Raw genomic sequence first — 14,985 nt, 5'->3', positions numbered from 1 at the left:
GCTGCGCATCACAGCTGTGGCCACTGGGCATTATTAAAAAAAGGAGGATATATGGAGAAAAATTCTGCTCTGTCAGCAAATGCGTGGACTTTGCCTCATATGCAGGACCTCATGCTGTATGTTAGTGGATTTGTGGTGTATTGTTGGGGCAGATTTCAGCAGGAGATCCATATTTTTAAAGGTTACCTTTAGAAAACACTACAAAGAAAGAGATCAAATGAATAAAAAAAAAAACACAAAGCTGGCATGCTACAGGGAGGAGAGCTATAACAGTTGGCAGAAAGCACAGAAATTAGTTTTTGATTTTGTGTGTCATAAAGAGAGAGGCGACTTTCTATTCTTTGTCCTGCACTAGTTTTCATAGTGGTTTTTGCAAGGGTCTTCAGTAGTGTTTTTTTAGACATGCTCATGCCATATTGATGAGAAAACAGAGGTTTGGTTGATAATTTCACATTGATTAGACAATGCTCTGAATCAAATATAAAATATATTAGAAAGCCAATCGGGAAATTGTTGGATTTATTGTTATTTTTTATCCAAACCCCCTTTACTGATATCACAGTTTGCTAAAAATGCTTATAGAAATATCAAATGCACAGCTTTTCTGCATGCAGGCTCACATATTTAATAGCCTCACTTTTTTAATGTGGTCAAATGTGGGTTTCGCCCCTACACAAACCGTGTGCGTAAACGAGTGCTGTCCGAGGTTAAGGTGGTTGGTTAATGGTTTCTAAATTGGGATTCAGTCGGGTTTTGGACGGTGGATGTAATGCACTGGCGTATCCCGGTGGTTGCCTAGTAACGCGCTGGCAGTGGGCGCCGTACAGAGATCTCTATGGTGGGCGCTCCATTAAAACCGTTGGCGCTCCTGACCTTGGCGTCGTGAATGCGCAAAGCACACGGACTGTGCGAAGCAGGAGATAAGAGTAAAGATCTGTGTGTTTGATACCGAAACCGGGGGAAATAATCCACGCTGACGCACGCACACATACACAGACCGTTGTCTTTTAGCGAAACTGACGGGAATGGTATGGAGGATATCTCGAGATGGAGCGCGTTTGTGCTTCTGTAAAAGCAGGTGAGTTAACCTAATGATTCTGTTGTTTTTTTTTTTGTCCATGGGACGAATCTTTGTTCAGGCTGATCACAGACATAAAGGTTTACAGTTTCATTCAAAGCTACTGCTCAGCGATGTTCTGTGTTGGAGGATGTATTGCCTCGACGTTTTTTCCCCTGTTTTATCCAATATTATACCGTCCTAGACCTAGATTAAACAAGCTTCTCAGTCACAACGTGAGGCAGCACACACACACATACACACTACAGCAGTTTGTCGATGCTACGTGGGCTGTGGCTTGGTTTTCTCAGTGGGTCTGGATCCATGCATTAATTTATAAAGCACTAATCATTACGTTGAGTGCTACCTACATGTTCTGTGGATGCTGTTTTTTCTCCCCTACACCAATCCCTGCTCCTCTTTATCGCAGTGCTAAATTAGGGGGATTTGGGAAATCCACTGAAACGGTTTGATCCACACCAGTCGAATTACAAGGGCATTGGGAGCCCAGTACTGCTGTCTGACATACTAGGCTCCCTCTCAAATGCTTTCATGTCAAGGGCCCCCAGGCTACCAGAGCCCAATCGATGAGACTTGTCCCAGAGATTTTTATTAGTGCTGAATTGGTGTTGAATTGTGTGCCTGTTAATGATGTAGGTGTAGAGATAGTATTGGTGGGAAAGAAACATGATTGCAGCAATCATCCTAATAGGTCTGTGACTGGGATCAAGCCGGTCAAATGGAAGTATTTTAATGGCAAGAAACACAGGAGAGCATTTTCACTCAAACCTCTACTGTGGTGTAAAAACACCTGGATGGTGCAAAAAAAAGTCCATTAGAGTAAAATATTCAGAATTTGGACATATCACTTTACTATGTTCTGGGCATGTTGCCAGTCTAAATTGCCCAATAACTTGCAGTGTAACTAACTTGACTGAGTGATGGCTCACTTTTATTACACATCCCATTTGGTGTAAGCTATAAAGCTTTTATCCACATCTGTCCCGTCGAAAAACAAGAGAAGTTGGAAAAAATAAAATGTCCCTATCCTATCCCTGTTCAGTAAAACAAACAAGCAAGAAAAAAATTGTTTTAGGTAAATCTCGTAAAGAATCTACCTTAGCTTTGCTCCGCTCATTAAATAAAATGTTTGATGACATGCAAATCAATTGAGACTAATGTCATGCATATTATCCCTTTGATCTACAGTACAGCAGCCTTTCTATGCTTATTAAACTAGAGTCAACTGACCAAGTCTGACTCTACAGCCTGTTACTGCACATTTCATAATTGAAGGTGATTTTACTGCAGAATTTCTGAACAGAGACTGGTTTTCACCTCCAAATGGATCCAAATGATTTATTATCTGTGTCACTCTCCAACAAGAAGACGTGCCCCGATCTACAGAGAAAAAAAATCAGGTTCTCTGTCTTCTCCATTTTAATGTCTCGGGAGCTGTACATCATTGTCATGTATTAGATAGGGGATAGGATAAGTCTTGTCTCTTTTTCTTTGGCGAAGGGAAGCATTCATAACTGTTAATTAATAAAGACAAAGCTGGCCTGGGGAAAAGATGTACAATATTTCTCCAACAAACCTCTGGTGTGAGAACAGAACTGATCTGATTTGTCTCGTTGCTTGAGAGTAGGTTAACTGTAATGATGTTCATATTAGGGGATACGCCACACATGCGAAGGATAGAACCTTCATTGGTGCTGACGTTCCTACTAGTGTAAAGAAAATAGGAGAGAAAGAGAAAAGCCAGTGCACCACATTAGGTGATTTCTCATATTAGTAGGAAGAAGTCGTCCGCTTTCCTAATAGATAGGTTCATCGTTGTAAAACTGCAGCTGTTTAGCCGCAGCCTTTCGCAAAGCTTGGGGCAGTACTCATCAATAAATCTGATTAAGTTAACAAGCTTGTTTTTGCTTTGTTCATTGACGAGCCAGTGAGAATCTCATGTGGAGCTAACCTAGACTATAAGGACCTAGAAGGGATGCTGTAGCTGGAACTGTCACTGTGTATTCTCCTGTTTACTCAAGCATGTGCACCGACAACCCAGTGACTAGTTATCACCTATCATTGCGCAGATGCTCTGCTGACTGGATTTGGGTAAGGAAACCCAAAATTTGCAAAATTTTTGCATCTTTGCATCAAGAGCACAGATCCCCAAATCAGTTATTCTTCCACTCGATGTAGAATCATCAGGATTTAATTTATGGATTCCACTGTGTCTAATATGCACACAAGCAGCTATATTTTAAAGCACTGAAAGAAGTAGTGTTTTTAGTAGAATTTGAAAACAGTTCAGTACATAGAAGCTGAATAAAATACCTCAATCTTTATTTTCCATGACTAACCAGTTCTGTGTGCTGACAGAAGGTAAAATTGCAGCAAAGGTAGGCAAACAAACAAATCAAACTCACCCTAAAAACTGCAAAAGGATGCTTTTCATTTGAACTCAAATATAAGCCCTCTTCGAGTCTTCCCATTAGCCTGTAAATCCTCTATGTGGTGGGTTTTGTGAGAGTGTGGTTCCATCAGACATGCTCGTTCTGGAAACATTTAACACTTCCGTTTTGCATCTTCGTGTCAGTCGCTGACAGTGTTGCTCAGATGTACCGAAAGCCACAAAAAGATACGAAGATTCTTTATTTATTATGTGGTGTTTTTGAATATACTGAAACATCACAATCAAGTCTGAGATATTTATTTCGTGAGTGAGTTGGTCGTTTTAATCTTGCTGATGTTAATGATGTGCATTTCTTTGCTGTTTACTTTGTTGCTTTTACATAAGCAAAGGGATGTTTAACACCTTTAATGCCGAGATGCATTCGCGGTGTCACTCCAGCATCAGAGCAGATGGGTTTTTCAGATTCCTCCCCCACTGATACATAAAGATCAGTATTCAGTGATTTGTTCATGTACAAGCATTAATTTGTCCCCATAGATTATCAGCAGCTAATGTTAAAATGTGAATCCAGAACTTGAGTTACTGGAAGAATGTAATGCTTTTCTTTTTTTCAAATGTTCTGCAGACGTTTTTGACAGTTTTCACATATCTTGTCGCTTCCTGGTCTCATTTTTCAACTCGTCTTGTTTTCAGATCTGTATACCCTGCAATGAAAAGTGGAAGTGGGGGCGGTCCATATCTGGCTGAGGTGTATTTGGATTTGATAACTGCTGGATCTCAAGGCGCTGTGAGTGATGCCTGTTTGACAGGGTCAGCGGAAAGGTATTGAACAGACACTACAGTGCGCATTTGTGTCGTGCAGCGGCACTGTCTTGCCCAGACCATGTGGCTGGCTACATTCAGAGACCATCTGTTGCCTGCACACCTGCTGCATCAGCAAGGGACTGCAACCATCACCCACTGTGCTCTTCTTTGGTGGATATTATGTTCCTGCTGGTCGTTGACCAAGGCGACAAGCCAGAAGTTCTACCCAACCGTGACGACTCAGTTCGGGAAACTGCGAGGGCTCAGGGTACCCGTGCCCAGTGAGGTCCTCAGACCCGTTGATCAGTATCTCGGGGTCCCCTATGCTGCTCCGCCTGTGGGCGAGAAGCGCTTCATGCCCCCCGAGCAGCCCTCCTCTTGGTCGGGTGTCAAGAATGCCACCCACTTCATGCCTGTGTGCCCACAGAACATCCACAATACCGTGCCAGAGATCATGATGCCAATATGGTTCACCTATAACCTGGACACGGTCGCCACATACATTCAAGATCAGAGCGAGGACTGTTTATATCTAAACATCTACACTCCGACAGAGGATGGTGAGTGCACTAAAGCAGATGGCAATGACTTTCCATGTCCATTGATCACTGTTATCGTCGTCGTGTGATCATCATAAATCATGCGTGCGACCAATGCTCATGTCATTGCTGCCACCAAAGGCTGATTTACCATCCAAAGCAACGTCATTGTTCTCTGACATCCTGCGCATTATTTGGTGGCTATGGCAACGGGAGATTTTTCCCCAGTGCCACTGAATTGATCTTTTGTTTAGATACACATAGAGGCACATGTAAAAATAAATGTACCGAGGTGTATGCTGGTTTTCCCAGTGAAATATTGCTGAGGTGACATTCAGGTTGTTCAAGTGTTGGTTCCCCCAAACTAAGCCATATCTTTCAGCTTTTAAAATGATGATACTATCATACTTTCCTGTCACCACTGAGCACCAAAAGCAATCATGTAGATTACTTGGAAAACCCAGTAAAGCTGGTTTTGTTAAAAAATTCTTTATATTACAGAATCACTGCTTTGTTCAGACAGTGTGTCTGTTGGGGGCCAATTAGAGAGGTACAGAAGTCAACTGTCTATCGCATGCTGAATCCTTGCCTATTTTTGTAACTAATAGAACTGTGAAATGAACCAGCAAGGGAACGCTCTGTGTGCCTGCTGTGAATCTGTAGATTAGCAGAGCGATGTAAAACCACGGTAATGCCGTGTGTTCTCTAAATCTTGTGTTGACAAACAGATTTCTCTCATTCAGGAACCTTCAATGTGCCAATTAAACATGGTTTCCGAGAATATGCAGCCTCCGGAGTAATGCAAAACATTCAGCATTCAAAGTTGAGCCATGCTCGGCTTATGTAGGTAACACACCACTCTTCAACTGGCTTTTCAATGGTAGCATAGCAACAACAGATAAACAGCCTGCCTGAGAGGTAGCAGTCCAAAATGGTGCAGCTCATTTTATAAAGCCCATCGCCTCAGTGCTGCCTATAGGCCTCCTCACCTGGCACACAAACAGGTTAATTACATTTCCATATTTATGTCAGAGGAAGTAACAAAAGCCTTTTATTCTATACATTTGTAGTTCCTCTGACATTGTCACTGTTTATTTAAAAGGCACCTAGGGCATTCTCTGACATTATTATGTGTTCTTGTTTTGTAGTTATCTCCATTTGTGAGTGTGTGTGTTTGTTTTTTTTTGTTTGTTTTTTGTCGTGTCAAATTAAAGAGTGTGTCTCTAAAATTTGCACTACTTAATATTTATTTGTATGGCTCAATGTCCCACTGATGCCAGAGTTGATTAATTATTAATTACTAAATCATATACCTCCTGTTTCCCTGTGAGTACCCTGCAGTGGCTTACCCAAACAATTTACACAACAGATTGTGTAAATATGTAACTGTAGAGACAGATGATATTAACAAAGACTCCAGTCACAGTTATTAACGCATTCAAACGTAACAATGTGTGTGGACATATACACAAAGTGCCATTCTTCATAAATATCTAACAAGAAACACTTGTTTAACTATTTAAATTAGAATTTTGTGACCGTCATAAAGCAGCTCTGTCATGTATCTCCTAACTATTCTACATAAACTCAAACTAGCTTTTGCAAAAGAGAACTTCTGGACCTTTTTCCTCCAGATTCTGACACTTTAATTCGATATTAAATAAGATCCACAGTCGCCCATGCTATTTTGAAATCTTTACTTCTTTTTCTTTTCCTCATGTGAATCCCAGGGAGCCAACACAAGAAAAAGGGGGCAGCTTTCTCACATGCCGAGACTCATATATCTGAAGGTATTTTTAAAAGCTCAAAGTCTTGATGCATGGATTCTTTTTGTTTCAAGATCATACAATCCTTACTTTTCACTTTCCTGCGGGGGTTCTTTTAGTTTGAGCGGAATAAGAAAAAAAAATGTTATCTGGCTTATGGTTACATAAGTTTGCTGTTACCGCATCCCATGTCTTGAATCGAGCACTCCTTTCAGTAAGTGCTACATCTCTATTGCCATGCACATTGATCCAGAGATTGTGTTATCTAGTTATCTGTCTTACACTCCTTCTAAGGACAGTCATTAGTCAATATAATAAATTGGTCCCAAAACATGAAATATGGATTTTCTGTTTCTATAAAAAAAGAGCTCTGTTTCTATTTTAGCCCATAGCTGCAAGAGCACTGTGTAGTATGGTACTTTCCAGTTCAAACCTACTCTCTATTCTAAAACATGTATTTATGCTTGCACATGCATTTTATAAACTTTCTATAAAGTGTGGCCATTACAGAATTTCCTTCCCCACTGGATCAAAGTTAAATCAATATGTTTTATTCCCATCTTTATGAAATCCAGAGTATTTTAGATATAGAGCAGAGCACACTCTCTGATTATCATTACGGCTTCCAAACTACAGGCTTTCCACGCTGGCTTGCTTCTAAGCACATTTTCTAAGCAATCTTTTCCCATACCTCATACAGAACTGTTGGGATGTGGCATTTTACTAACAGTGCTATATTCTCCACCACATTACTGTTGCCCATGCTTTTGTTTGCTCAGCATGTGTGTGTGTGTGTGCGTGTTGATTTTGCAGATATAAGGGACTCTGAAGCACGGCCAGTGATGGTCTACATCCACGGAGGCTCCTATATGGAGGGCACTGGGAACATGATGGATGGCAGTGTTTTGGCCAGCTATGGGAACGTTGTTGTCGTCACGCTCAACTACAGAATCGGAATATTAGGTGAGGACAGCGTCTCTGTGCTGTAACGTTTAATTGCGTTTCAAAAGGGGGTGTTTAACCCTGTTTGATCTAAGAGAATCATATCATAATGGTTGTTAATTCCCCACTTGTGTGGCTGCTATTAGCCTATAAAAAGAAGTAGAGACATGAGAGAAAAATGTAGAAAAACAGTACAAAACAACAAGATCTTGGTAGCATGTCATAGCTTGATTTGCATACAAATGCGGTCTTCAGAGACAAAGCGAGGCAAATGCTTATCATGCCTTGTCCTTGTTGCACTCCATTTTATACCCCTTCTGAAAACACAATTTATCTTCCTTCTGATGGGTTTATCTAATCTGTACGCGATTATCAGCTTTTGCCATCCTTGAAAATAAAATAATTTAAATACTGTATGGAGGGATGCAACATTCAGTGAGATTCACAAGGTCAAGAGTTTTTTGTTCAACATTGAAAACACTGCGACGTTTAGATGAGACGAGACAAAGGAATTTGTAATAGAATCAACTGTAGGAGCACAGATGACCTTGGTGCACTTTTATGATATTCAGTTTAAGAAACACTGTTTATCTTTGCTTGTTATCTAATGTCACTGTTGTGAGGAGAGCAGTCAGATTTGACGAGCAGAGCCCCCATCAGTCTTCGAGTGTATCTGCTGCTTGGAGACTTATTACAAGGAGTTGACTTAAGTTGTGAAACGCAGTGGGAGAGAGCAAAGGTATATTTACACCTGAGGATCATTCAGATCCCCTGCGGTTCTACCGACCAAAGCCGAGATGTACACTGCGGAGCTATAACTTCAGCACGGTTGTGTTTCTGTACACATCAGGTTTCCTCAGTACTGGTGACCAGGCAGCAAAAGGAAACTATGGACTCCTGGACCAGATTCAAGCCCTTCGCTGGATAAGTAAAAACATTGGTTACTTCGGAGGAGACCCGGGTCGCATCACGGTTTTTGGATCTGGAATTGGAGCTTCCTGCGTCAGTCTGTTAACACTGTCCCACCACTCTGAGGGTAAGACCTTACCTCTGACTTTGATCTGATTGCTGCATTTCCTCATATATTTTAGGTAGTAATTAAAGCGATAATGGAAATACAGTGTTGTTGAATCTAACATGTAAAATGTATTTTTTAATTAATAATTTCTGAAAAGTGATTTTTAGTCTTTTAGAGTAGCCTGGCGGGCAGGGAAATGAATTGTTATGTTATGGCAGTAGGTTAAAAGGGGTATTTGTTAAGTAAGTGATTGCTTTTGTTCCCCTCAATCTAATCACACTAAAAGCTCTGCCTCTTAAAATGTGAAGCTCTTAAAGAAGCCCACTGACATTATAAAGTTCTCAGCATGTCGTCAGGTTCACCTGTGACAATCCGTTTTTGCCATGGCTGCATCGGATTTGTTAGCCTTTGTTTACCTACCTGCATTGTCCAAAGATACCTGTGACATGGGGGTACTGGTCCTTGAGCAACTAACATGGTAAAAGGTCCAATTGTTAAAATATTTTCAGTCAAAAATAATTTCCCACAGATGTATTGGTCATACTGTACTTAAAAATTGCAGTCAATCCATACATTTACTAAGAGTTGTAACATTGTTTTTTTTAAATGATTGTTTATATGTATATAGTGAGGATACATTACCCAGGAATGAAAGGAAGGAATCCAGTATCTATCCACTGAAAAGGAACATAGTTAACATAAAAACATGTCACATGAATTCTTCTCCAAAGCTCCTTACAAGAACCAAAGATGTGTATTTCAATATGGGCGGTCTATTCAGAACTGAGCCTCTTATCCCTGTGGAATTATTGCCTGGTTCTCCCATTGATGCTGGACAAAATCACAGGGAGGGCAGAAACTGTGTGTTTTCATCAATGCCAGATAGACTGCGGCAGCTGTCCTTTGTGAGGTTTGTATTGGATGGCCTAGCTTGGCTGCAGCAAATGCACAAAGACCTCCGGCTGTCTTTGAAGTAGACTAGCTAGCTGCTGCCCCCCAAAAAAATTGAAATAAATGACAGCAAAGGAAGGAGAAAGTGACACTGTCCCTGCACCCTTTTTTCCAGCAACTGCTATGCCTTAACCTCAGCAGAGATTTCTTTTTGAGTTGATACATATCACTTGTCATTTTAAGGTGGTAGATACAAAATCCCCAGAGACAGAGGTGACGCACTGCATATAAACAATTCAACAGAGCAGCGTGTTTACTGTATCAACATTGAAGGATCAGGGTTACTGCATATTCAGCTCTCTGCCCACACCCTCCGCCGCACACTTGGCATCAGCAGTCTATCTGTGAGCTGCACAGCTTGTTAGACACACAGTATTAACGATTCCACAATTACGGTGCGTGTGTGGAAACTTGTGTAAGGAAAGCTAGAGACCTCCTCGCTGAAACAATTCTGCAAATTGATCATTATTTTGACATGTATTCACTGTCATCTGCATAGAGAAGTCACCACATGAAACAAATAAGAGGATCAGCACAGAAAAGCAAGCTTTTTTTTTTTTTTTATCATTTTATTAACCACAAATGGAGCCCACATCCTATTACCGGTTCATTTCTTTGACCAGCTGCTTTACTGAGCAACTTCCTTTCAGCTCAGCTGTCTGGCCTTATCTTCCTTTGTACTGCCACATCTCCCTGACTTGTAATCAAACGTTGTATGTGTCCTTGGTTGCTTTTGTCTAATTTTTGTGTTGCAACAAGGGCTGGATTTTATTGTGTATAGAAATAAATGTAAAGTAAGCTTTTGCAGATCAGAAGGCAGGTAATTATGATTTACTGGGTTAACCGCTCTTTGTTCCATTTCTTTTTCTCCTGAATTTTGTGTTCCAAGGTCTGTTCCACAGAGCAATCATTCAAAGTGGTTCAGCACTGTCCAGCTGGGCTGTCAACTACCAACCAGTGAAGTACACTCGCATGCTTGCTGAAAGGGTTGGCTGCAATGTGCTGGACACAGTGGACATGGTCTCTTGCCTGCAGAAGAAGAGCGCTAAGGAGCTGGTCGAGCAAGACATCCAGGCGGCCAGATACCGCGTGGCTTTCGGCCCTGTCATTGACGGAGACGTCATCCCAGATGACCCTGAGATCCTGATGGAGCAGGGCGAGTTCCTTAACTATGACATAATGCTGGGTGTGAATCAGGGCGAGGGGCTGCGCTTCGTGGAGAACGTGATGGATCTGGAGGACGGCGTTTCTGGCAGCGACTTTGACTTTGCTGTGTCAGACTTTGTGGACAGTTTGTACGGCTACCCAGAAGGGAAGGACACGCTGAGGGAGACAATTAAATTCATGTACACAGACTGGGCTGACAAGGACAACCCAGAGACCAGGAGGAAGACCCTGGTGGCCCTCTTCACTGACCACCAATGGGTGGAGCCTTCAGTGGTGACGGCCGACCTACATGCCCGATACGGCTCACCCACGTACTTCTACGCCTTCTACCACCACTGCCAGAGCCTTATGAAGCCGGTGTGGTCCGACTCAGCGCACGGAGACGAGGTGCCTTATGTATTTGGCATCCCAATGGTGGGCCCGACTGATCTGTTCCCCTGTAACTTCTCCAGGAATGACATCATGCTCAGCGCTGTGGTTATGACTTACTGGACCAACTTTGCAAAGAGTGGGTGAGTAACAGCAAATCGAGTCTTCATAAATATGATTTATCTGTACATTGTTGCAATGCATTCCACTCTCTTTCTATATTCCTGCATTGCATTAGTGGTTGGCACATTGGTGTATAACATAACTGACCACACAGCCCTTATTAGTGTTAAGATGTTCAACCTCTAGCTTCGGCTACATTTACACATCCTTTATCACAATGATTAAAGGACTGTAGGATTAAGGAGTGCCTCCTAATTAAGTGCAGCCTGAACTCCCACTGCCATGTCTTCCAGCCTTATCTCCTTTCCTTTGTTAGTTCACAAGAACTCACACATGAAAAACTCTGCTTTGGCTTTTATCGGTTCATATGAATTCCTTTAACATCTGAAATCTGTATACTGACACAAATTAAAGTTAGGTCTGCTTTCCCTTGCTAAATGAGGAGGAAAGAGGAAAACTGCTTAATTCTTCAGGCATATATATGCACTGGTCTTCACTGCATGCATAATGCCCAATACTAAAAAAAATCATGCAATGTTCCAGTATAGAGTTGCATAAAGTGTCAAACTTAAGTATATTCTGTACACATCATCTAATTAGACCTGGGTCCTTTCATATGCCAGGCTGTGTCTCTTTTTTTATATATATAAAAGAGCCAGCATCGTGTTTAGATTTTTTAAAAAGCTCTTCTAGTACACATAACAAAATTTCATCACTTTGGGCAGATTTCCTAAAGGTGGTCTTAAGATTTACAGTTTAATCCACATAAATGTTTAAAGCAGTTGCTCACTGTTTAACAAAGAGGTTATGTTGACGAGAAATTTTGAAGAGGCTGCTATGATGACTCTATAAACCTAAGTCGACCTTACTGTAAGTTGTAATTTCAAGTAGGAGCAACAACATTATACCGCGTACACACACAAAGCGTATGACAAACTGGGATCAAAGGCATTGCATATATTGGCTGTTAAACAGAGATGAAGTATTACATTAGTTTTCTGGCGGTTTAGAATTTACAATGATTTTAATTGGACATTAAAATCTTCTGTGTACTTATCCATCCATAGGATTCCTTTCTTACCTGTGATAAATGTGTTTTGGATGACAAGAGACTGTTTCATCTTAGTTTCTAATTTTTATTATCCAAGACAAGCTTTGGTCTGACATTGACCTGAAATTACACTAGTCTGACTCAGCGGCGGAAAAGCAAGATGTGGAAATGCAACAGAGTGACAGCAGGTTTTGTGATTTGTCATAGAGAGGACAAGGTTTTGATGGGTGTTTTTTGAAGATAAGAGACTCCTAACTGGGCTGCACGGTGGTGGAAGACGCCTCTGCTGCATTGCTCTAGTCTTCCTGCATACTGAATGCACGGCTGCAATGAATCCTTGTGAATGATGACTGTAGCAGCAGGCGAGCACACAGCACTGTAGGTTACTGTAGGCTGCTGTTTCAGTGTGTAGGGATGAGGGAATGCTGAGCTCTTGAGGAGACTTGGTGATATTACATTCTGTTGACCTATTTTAGTTTGTTCCTCCCCTTTTCTGGATTACAATTGAAACCCTTCTGTTTCCTTGTGGAGCTGGAACGTCTGCATTATATTTATAGCACCTTCATTTGAGTAACATGGTTGACACCATAAACACAGCATTAATGTAGTAATGTGGTAAGAATGTAGTAAATCTAACTAATGTTCATTACATCAGCATCAATAAATAAAATCATTTCATTTACAGGGATTGTGCTGGAAGTTGATGTGTTGAATTGAATCCAGGTCTAAATCTTTCATTTAGCTTTCCAACGCACTCTTTTATGATCAAAATATTCTGTGCTGTGTCCACAGGGATCCCAACAAACCGGTGCCACAGGACACCAAGTTCATCCACACCAAGGCCAACCGCTTTGAGGAGGTAGCCTGGTCTAAGTACGACCCCTATGACCAGTTGTACTTGCACATTGGCCTGAAGCCCCGTATCCGTGACCACTACCGCGCCACCAAAGTGGCCTTCTGGAAACACCTGGTGCCCCATCTCTACAACCTCCATGACATGTTCCATTACTCCTCCACCACCACCAAGGTTACCCCACTGGATCCCACCCAGTCTAATGGTAAGAGGTCTGGCAGCACCGGACGGCCTCCTGTATCCACTGCCCACAGCGACGGGGAAGGGGGAAGAGAGATGGGTCCTCTGATCATGCCGAACCCCAGAGATTACTCCACAGAGCTCAGCGTCACTATTGCTGTGGGGGCGTCATTGCTCTTCCTCAACGTCCTGGCCTTCGCTGCCCTGTACTACCGCAAGGACAAGCGCAGTCGCCAGGACACGTCCCAGCAGCCGAGTCCCCAGCGTGAAAGCAAAGGTAACAATGCAGGCCACACCACCACAGTAGATGAGACCCTGTCGAACCAGCAAAGGAACCAGTGTGAGGCCCTACACAATCCTCTTCATGTCTCGCCCAGCATGGACTACTCACTTGGTCAACGCCGCTCCCCTGACGACATCCCTCTGATGACCCCCAACAACATCACCATGATCCCTAACTCCCTAATGGGCCTCTCCAACATGAGTCCATACAGCACCTTCCCTGCTGGTTACAGCTCTGCAGGCCTTCCCAGCACCCACTCTACCACACGGGTATAGCCTGGCAGGAGATAGAGAAATGTGACGTACAGAAAACATGGAAAATGTAAAGCTGTATTTAGGATGTGTAGGTTAAATAGGATTGAATATGTTTGTTCTGTCTTTTCCAAAGGTGTGCAACCGCCAACATCCTGGCTTTGCTCTCTCATAATAGAAAGTCTAACTGCAAAGTCATTTTATAATAATCATTTTCAAAGGCAGTCAAAAAGAAAAAGTGCATTTCATTTTACACTTTGGCTTTTTTGGAACTTACCTAGCAAGTATAATGTTTATACAGTTGGATTTGTATGGGAAGCCTTTTCTTACTCTGTGATATCTATTTTGATCTCGTGGAACAAAGTGACATTACAACTCGCGGCGGACAGAGATGAGATCGGGGAAAAGCAGAAAAGCAGTATTATTATTACTATTATCAAGCTATTTTATACATATTTCTCATGGTACATTGCTTATAATGAAAATGTATTTTTACTGTAATTATTTTCAAATGCCTTGTACATCGCTTACATAAGTAATTACTGTGGAATCATAACAACAATGGATTGAAGTGGTACTCAACTACTGGTCACACGTGGTAAAAAAAATGTCAAATTTATCCAAAATGTTTCTGTCTGGTAGTGCAAAATATAGCACCCGTGTGTGGCTTTGTTGGGGCGCGTGAGTGTGTGGATGGGTGAAAACTGCGGTGCAAAAATGTAAATTTGGCATTGTTTGAGATTAACCATTCAGTTTTGCATATGTAGTGTTGTGTAATCTATTGTAGTCTATTTCAGTATCCTTGCTATCTTTTCTGTTTTCGTGCTTATGATTTTCGCTTCGTACATTGTAGGAATATAACTTCTGCTTTACTATAAAAAGAGCGTCGCGTAAGATGTGTTTTCCTACTCTAACCAACTCATGGTTCTTTTGGCTTGCCTTGTTTGTACAGAATAAATTTAGATCAACATTTTATTTGTCGTTTGTTTATGAATACTGTTAAGGTACTTCAGAAAGATGACTGTAATTACATTGTAATTGTATGTATACCAACTCAAGTATTCACATTTAACAAGGAGTTTTATGAACCTTACAGATTATTGCTCCTTCTCAAAATGGTTTGGACCCCGTGCATATCTAGTTATAACCAGGGGTCCCACTCTTCTGAATGGACATGATGGACATCAAGCACTGAGATCCGCTTTCTTTGAAACTATC

General features: G+C 41.6%; 1 protein-coding gene across 5 annotated transcripts; it reads left to right on the top strand.

Annotated features, from left to right (window-relative positions):
* Window positions 1-4,308: 4,308 nt before the first annotated feature.
* On the top strand, window positions 4,309-14,249 carry LOC311502381 (neuroligin-3-like). Of its 5 annotated transcripts, XM_084564579.1 has the most exons (6): window positions 4,309-4,834; window positions 6,544-6,603; window positions 7,393-7,542; window positions 8,372-8,557; window positions 10,380-11,169; window positions 12,993-14,249. In XM_084564579.1, the coding sequence occupies exons 1-6, from the start codon at window positions 4,354-4,356 to the stop codon at window positions 13,789-13,791; spliced, it is 2,466 nt and encodes an 821-aa protein (XP_084420705.1). In that variant the 5' UTR covers window positions 4,309-4,353; the 3' UTR covers window positions 13,792-14,249. The 5 variants fall into 5 exon arrangements, with proteins under 5 accessions (XP_084420705.1, XP_084420708.1, XP_084420706.1 ...); XM_084564582.1 differs by lacking the exon at window positions 6,544-6,603; XM_084564580.1 differs by lacking the exon at window positions 6,544-6,603 and having other exon boundaries at window positions 4,309-4,860; window positions 7,359-7,542.
* The last annotated feature ends 736 nt before the right edge of the window (window positions 14,250-14,985 follow it).

This window comes from Chelon labrosus, assembly GCF_963514085.1.
Source record: "Chelon labrosus genome assembly, chromosome: 17".
In the NCBI taxonomy this organism is placed as follows: Eukaryota; Metazoa; Chordata; class Actinopteri; order Mugiliformes; family Mugilidae; genus Chelon; species Chelon labrosus.
This window is presented reverse-complemented; position numbering and strand designations above follow the sequence as displayed.

What these genes read in the sequence shown, in the direction of transcription:
- LOC311502381 (XM_084564578.1), top strand. Translation starts at nt 4,354, where the DNA reads ATGTGGCTGGCTACATTCAGAGACCATCTGTTGCCTGCACACCTGCTG. An exon ending in CAGATGGCAATGACTTTCCA is followed by an intron (nt 4,870 to 7,358) that starts TGTCCATTGATC and finishes TTGTTTGCTCAG; the next exon opens with CATGTGTGTGTGTGTGTGCG. An exon ending in ACCAACTTTGCAAAGAGTGG is followed by an intron (nt 11,170 to 12,992) that starts GTGAGTAACAGC and finishes CTGTGTCCACAG; the next exon opens with GGATCCCAACAAACCGGTGC.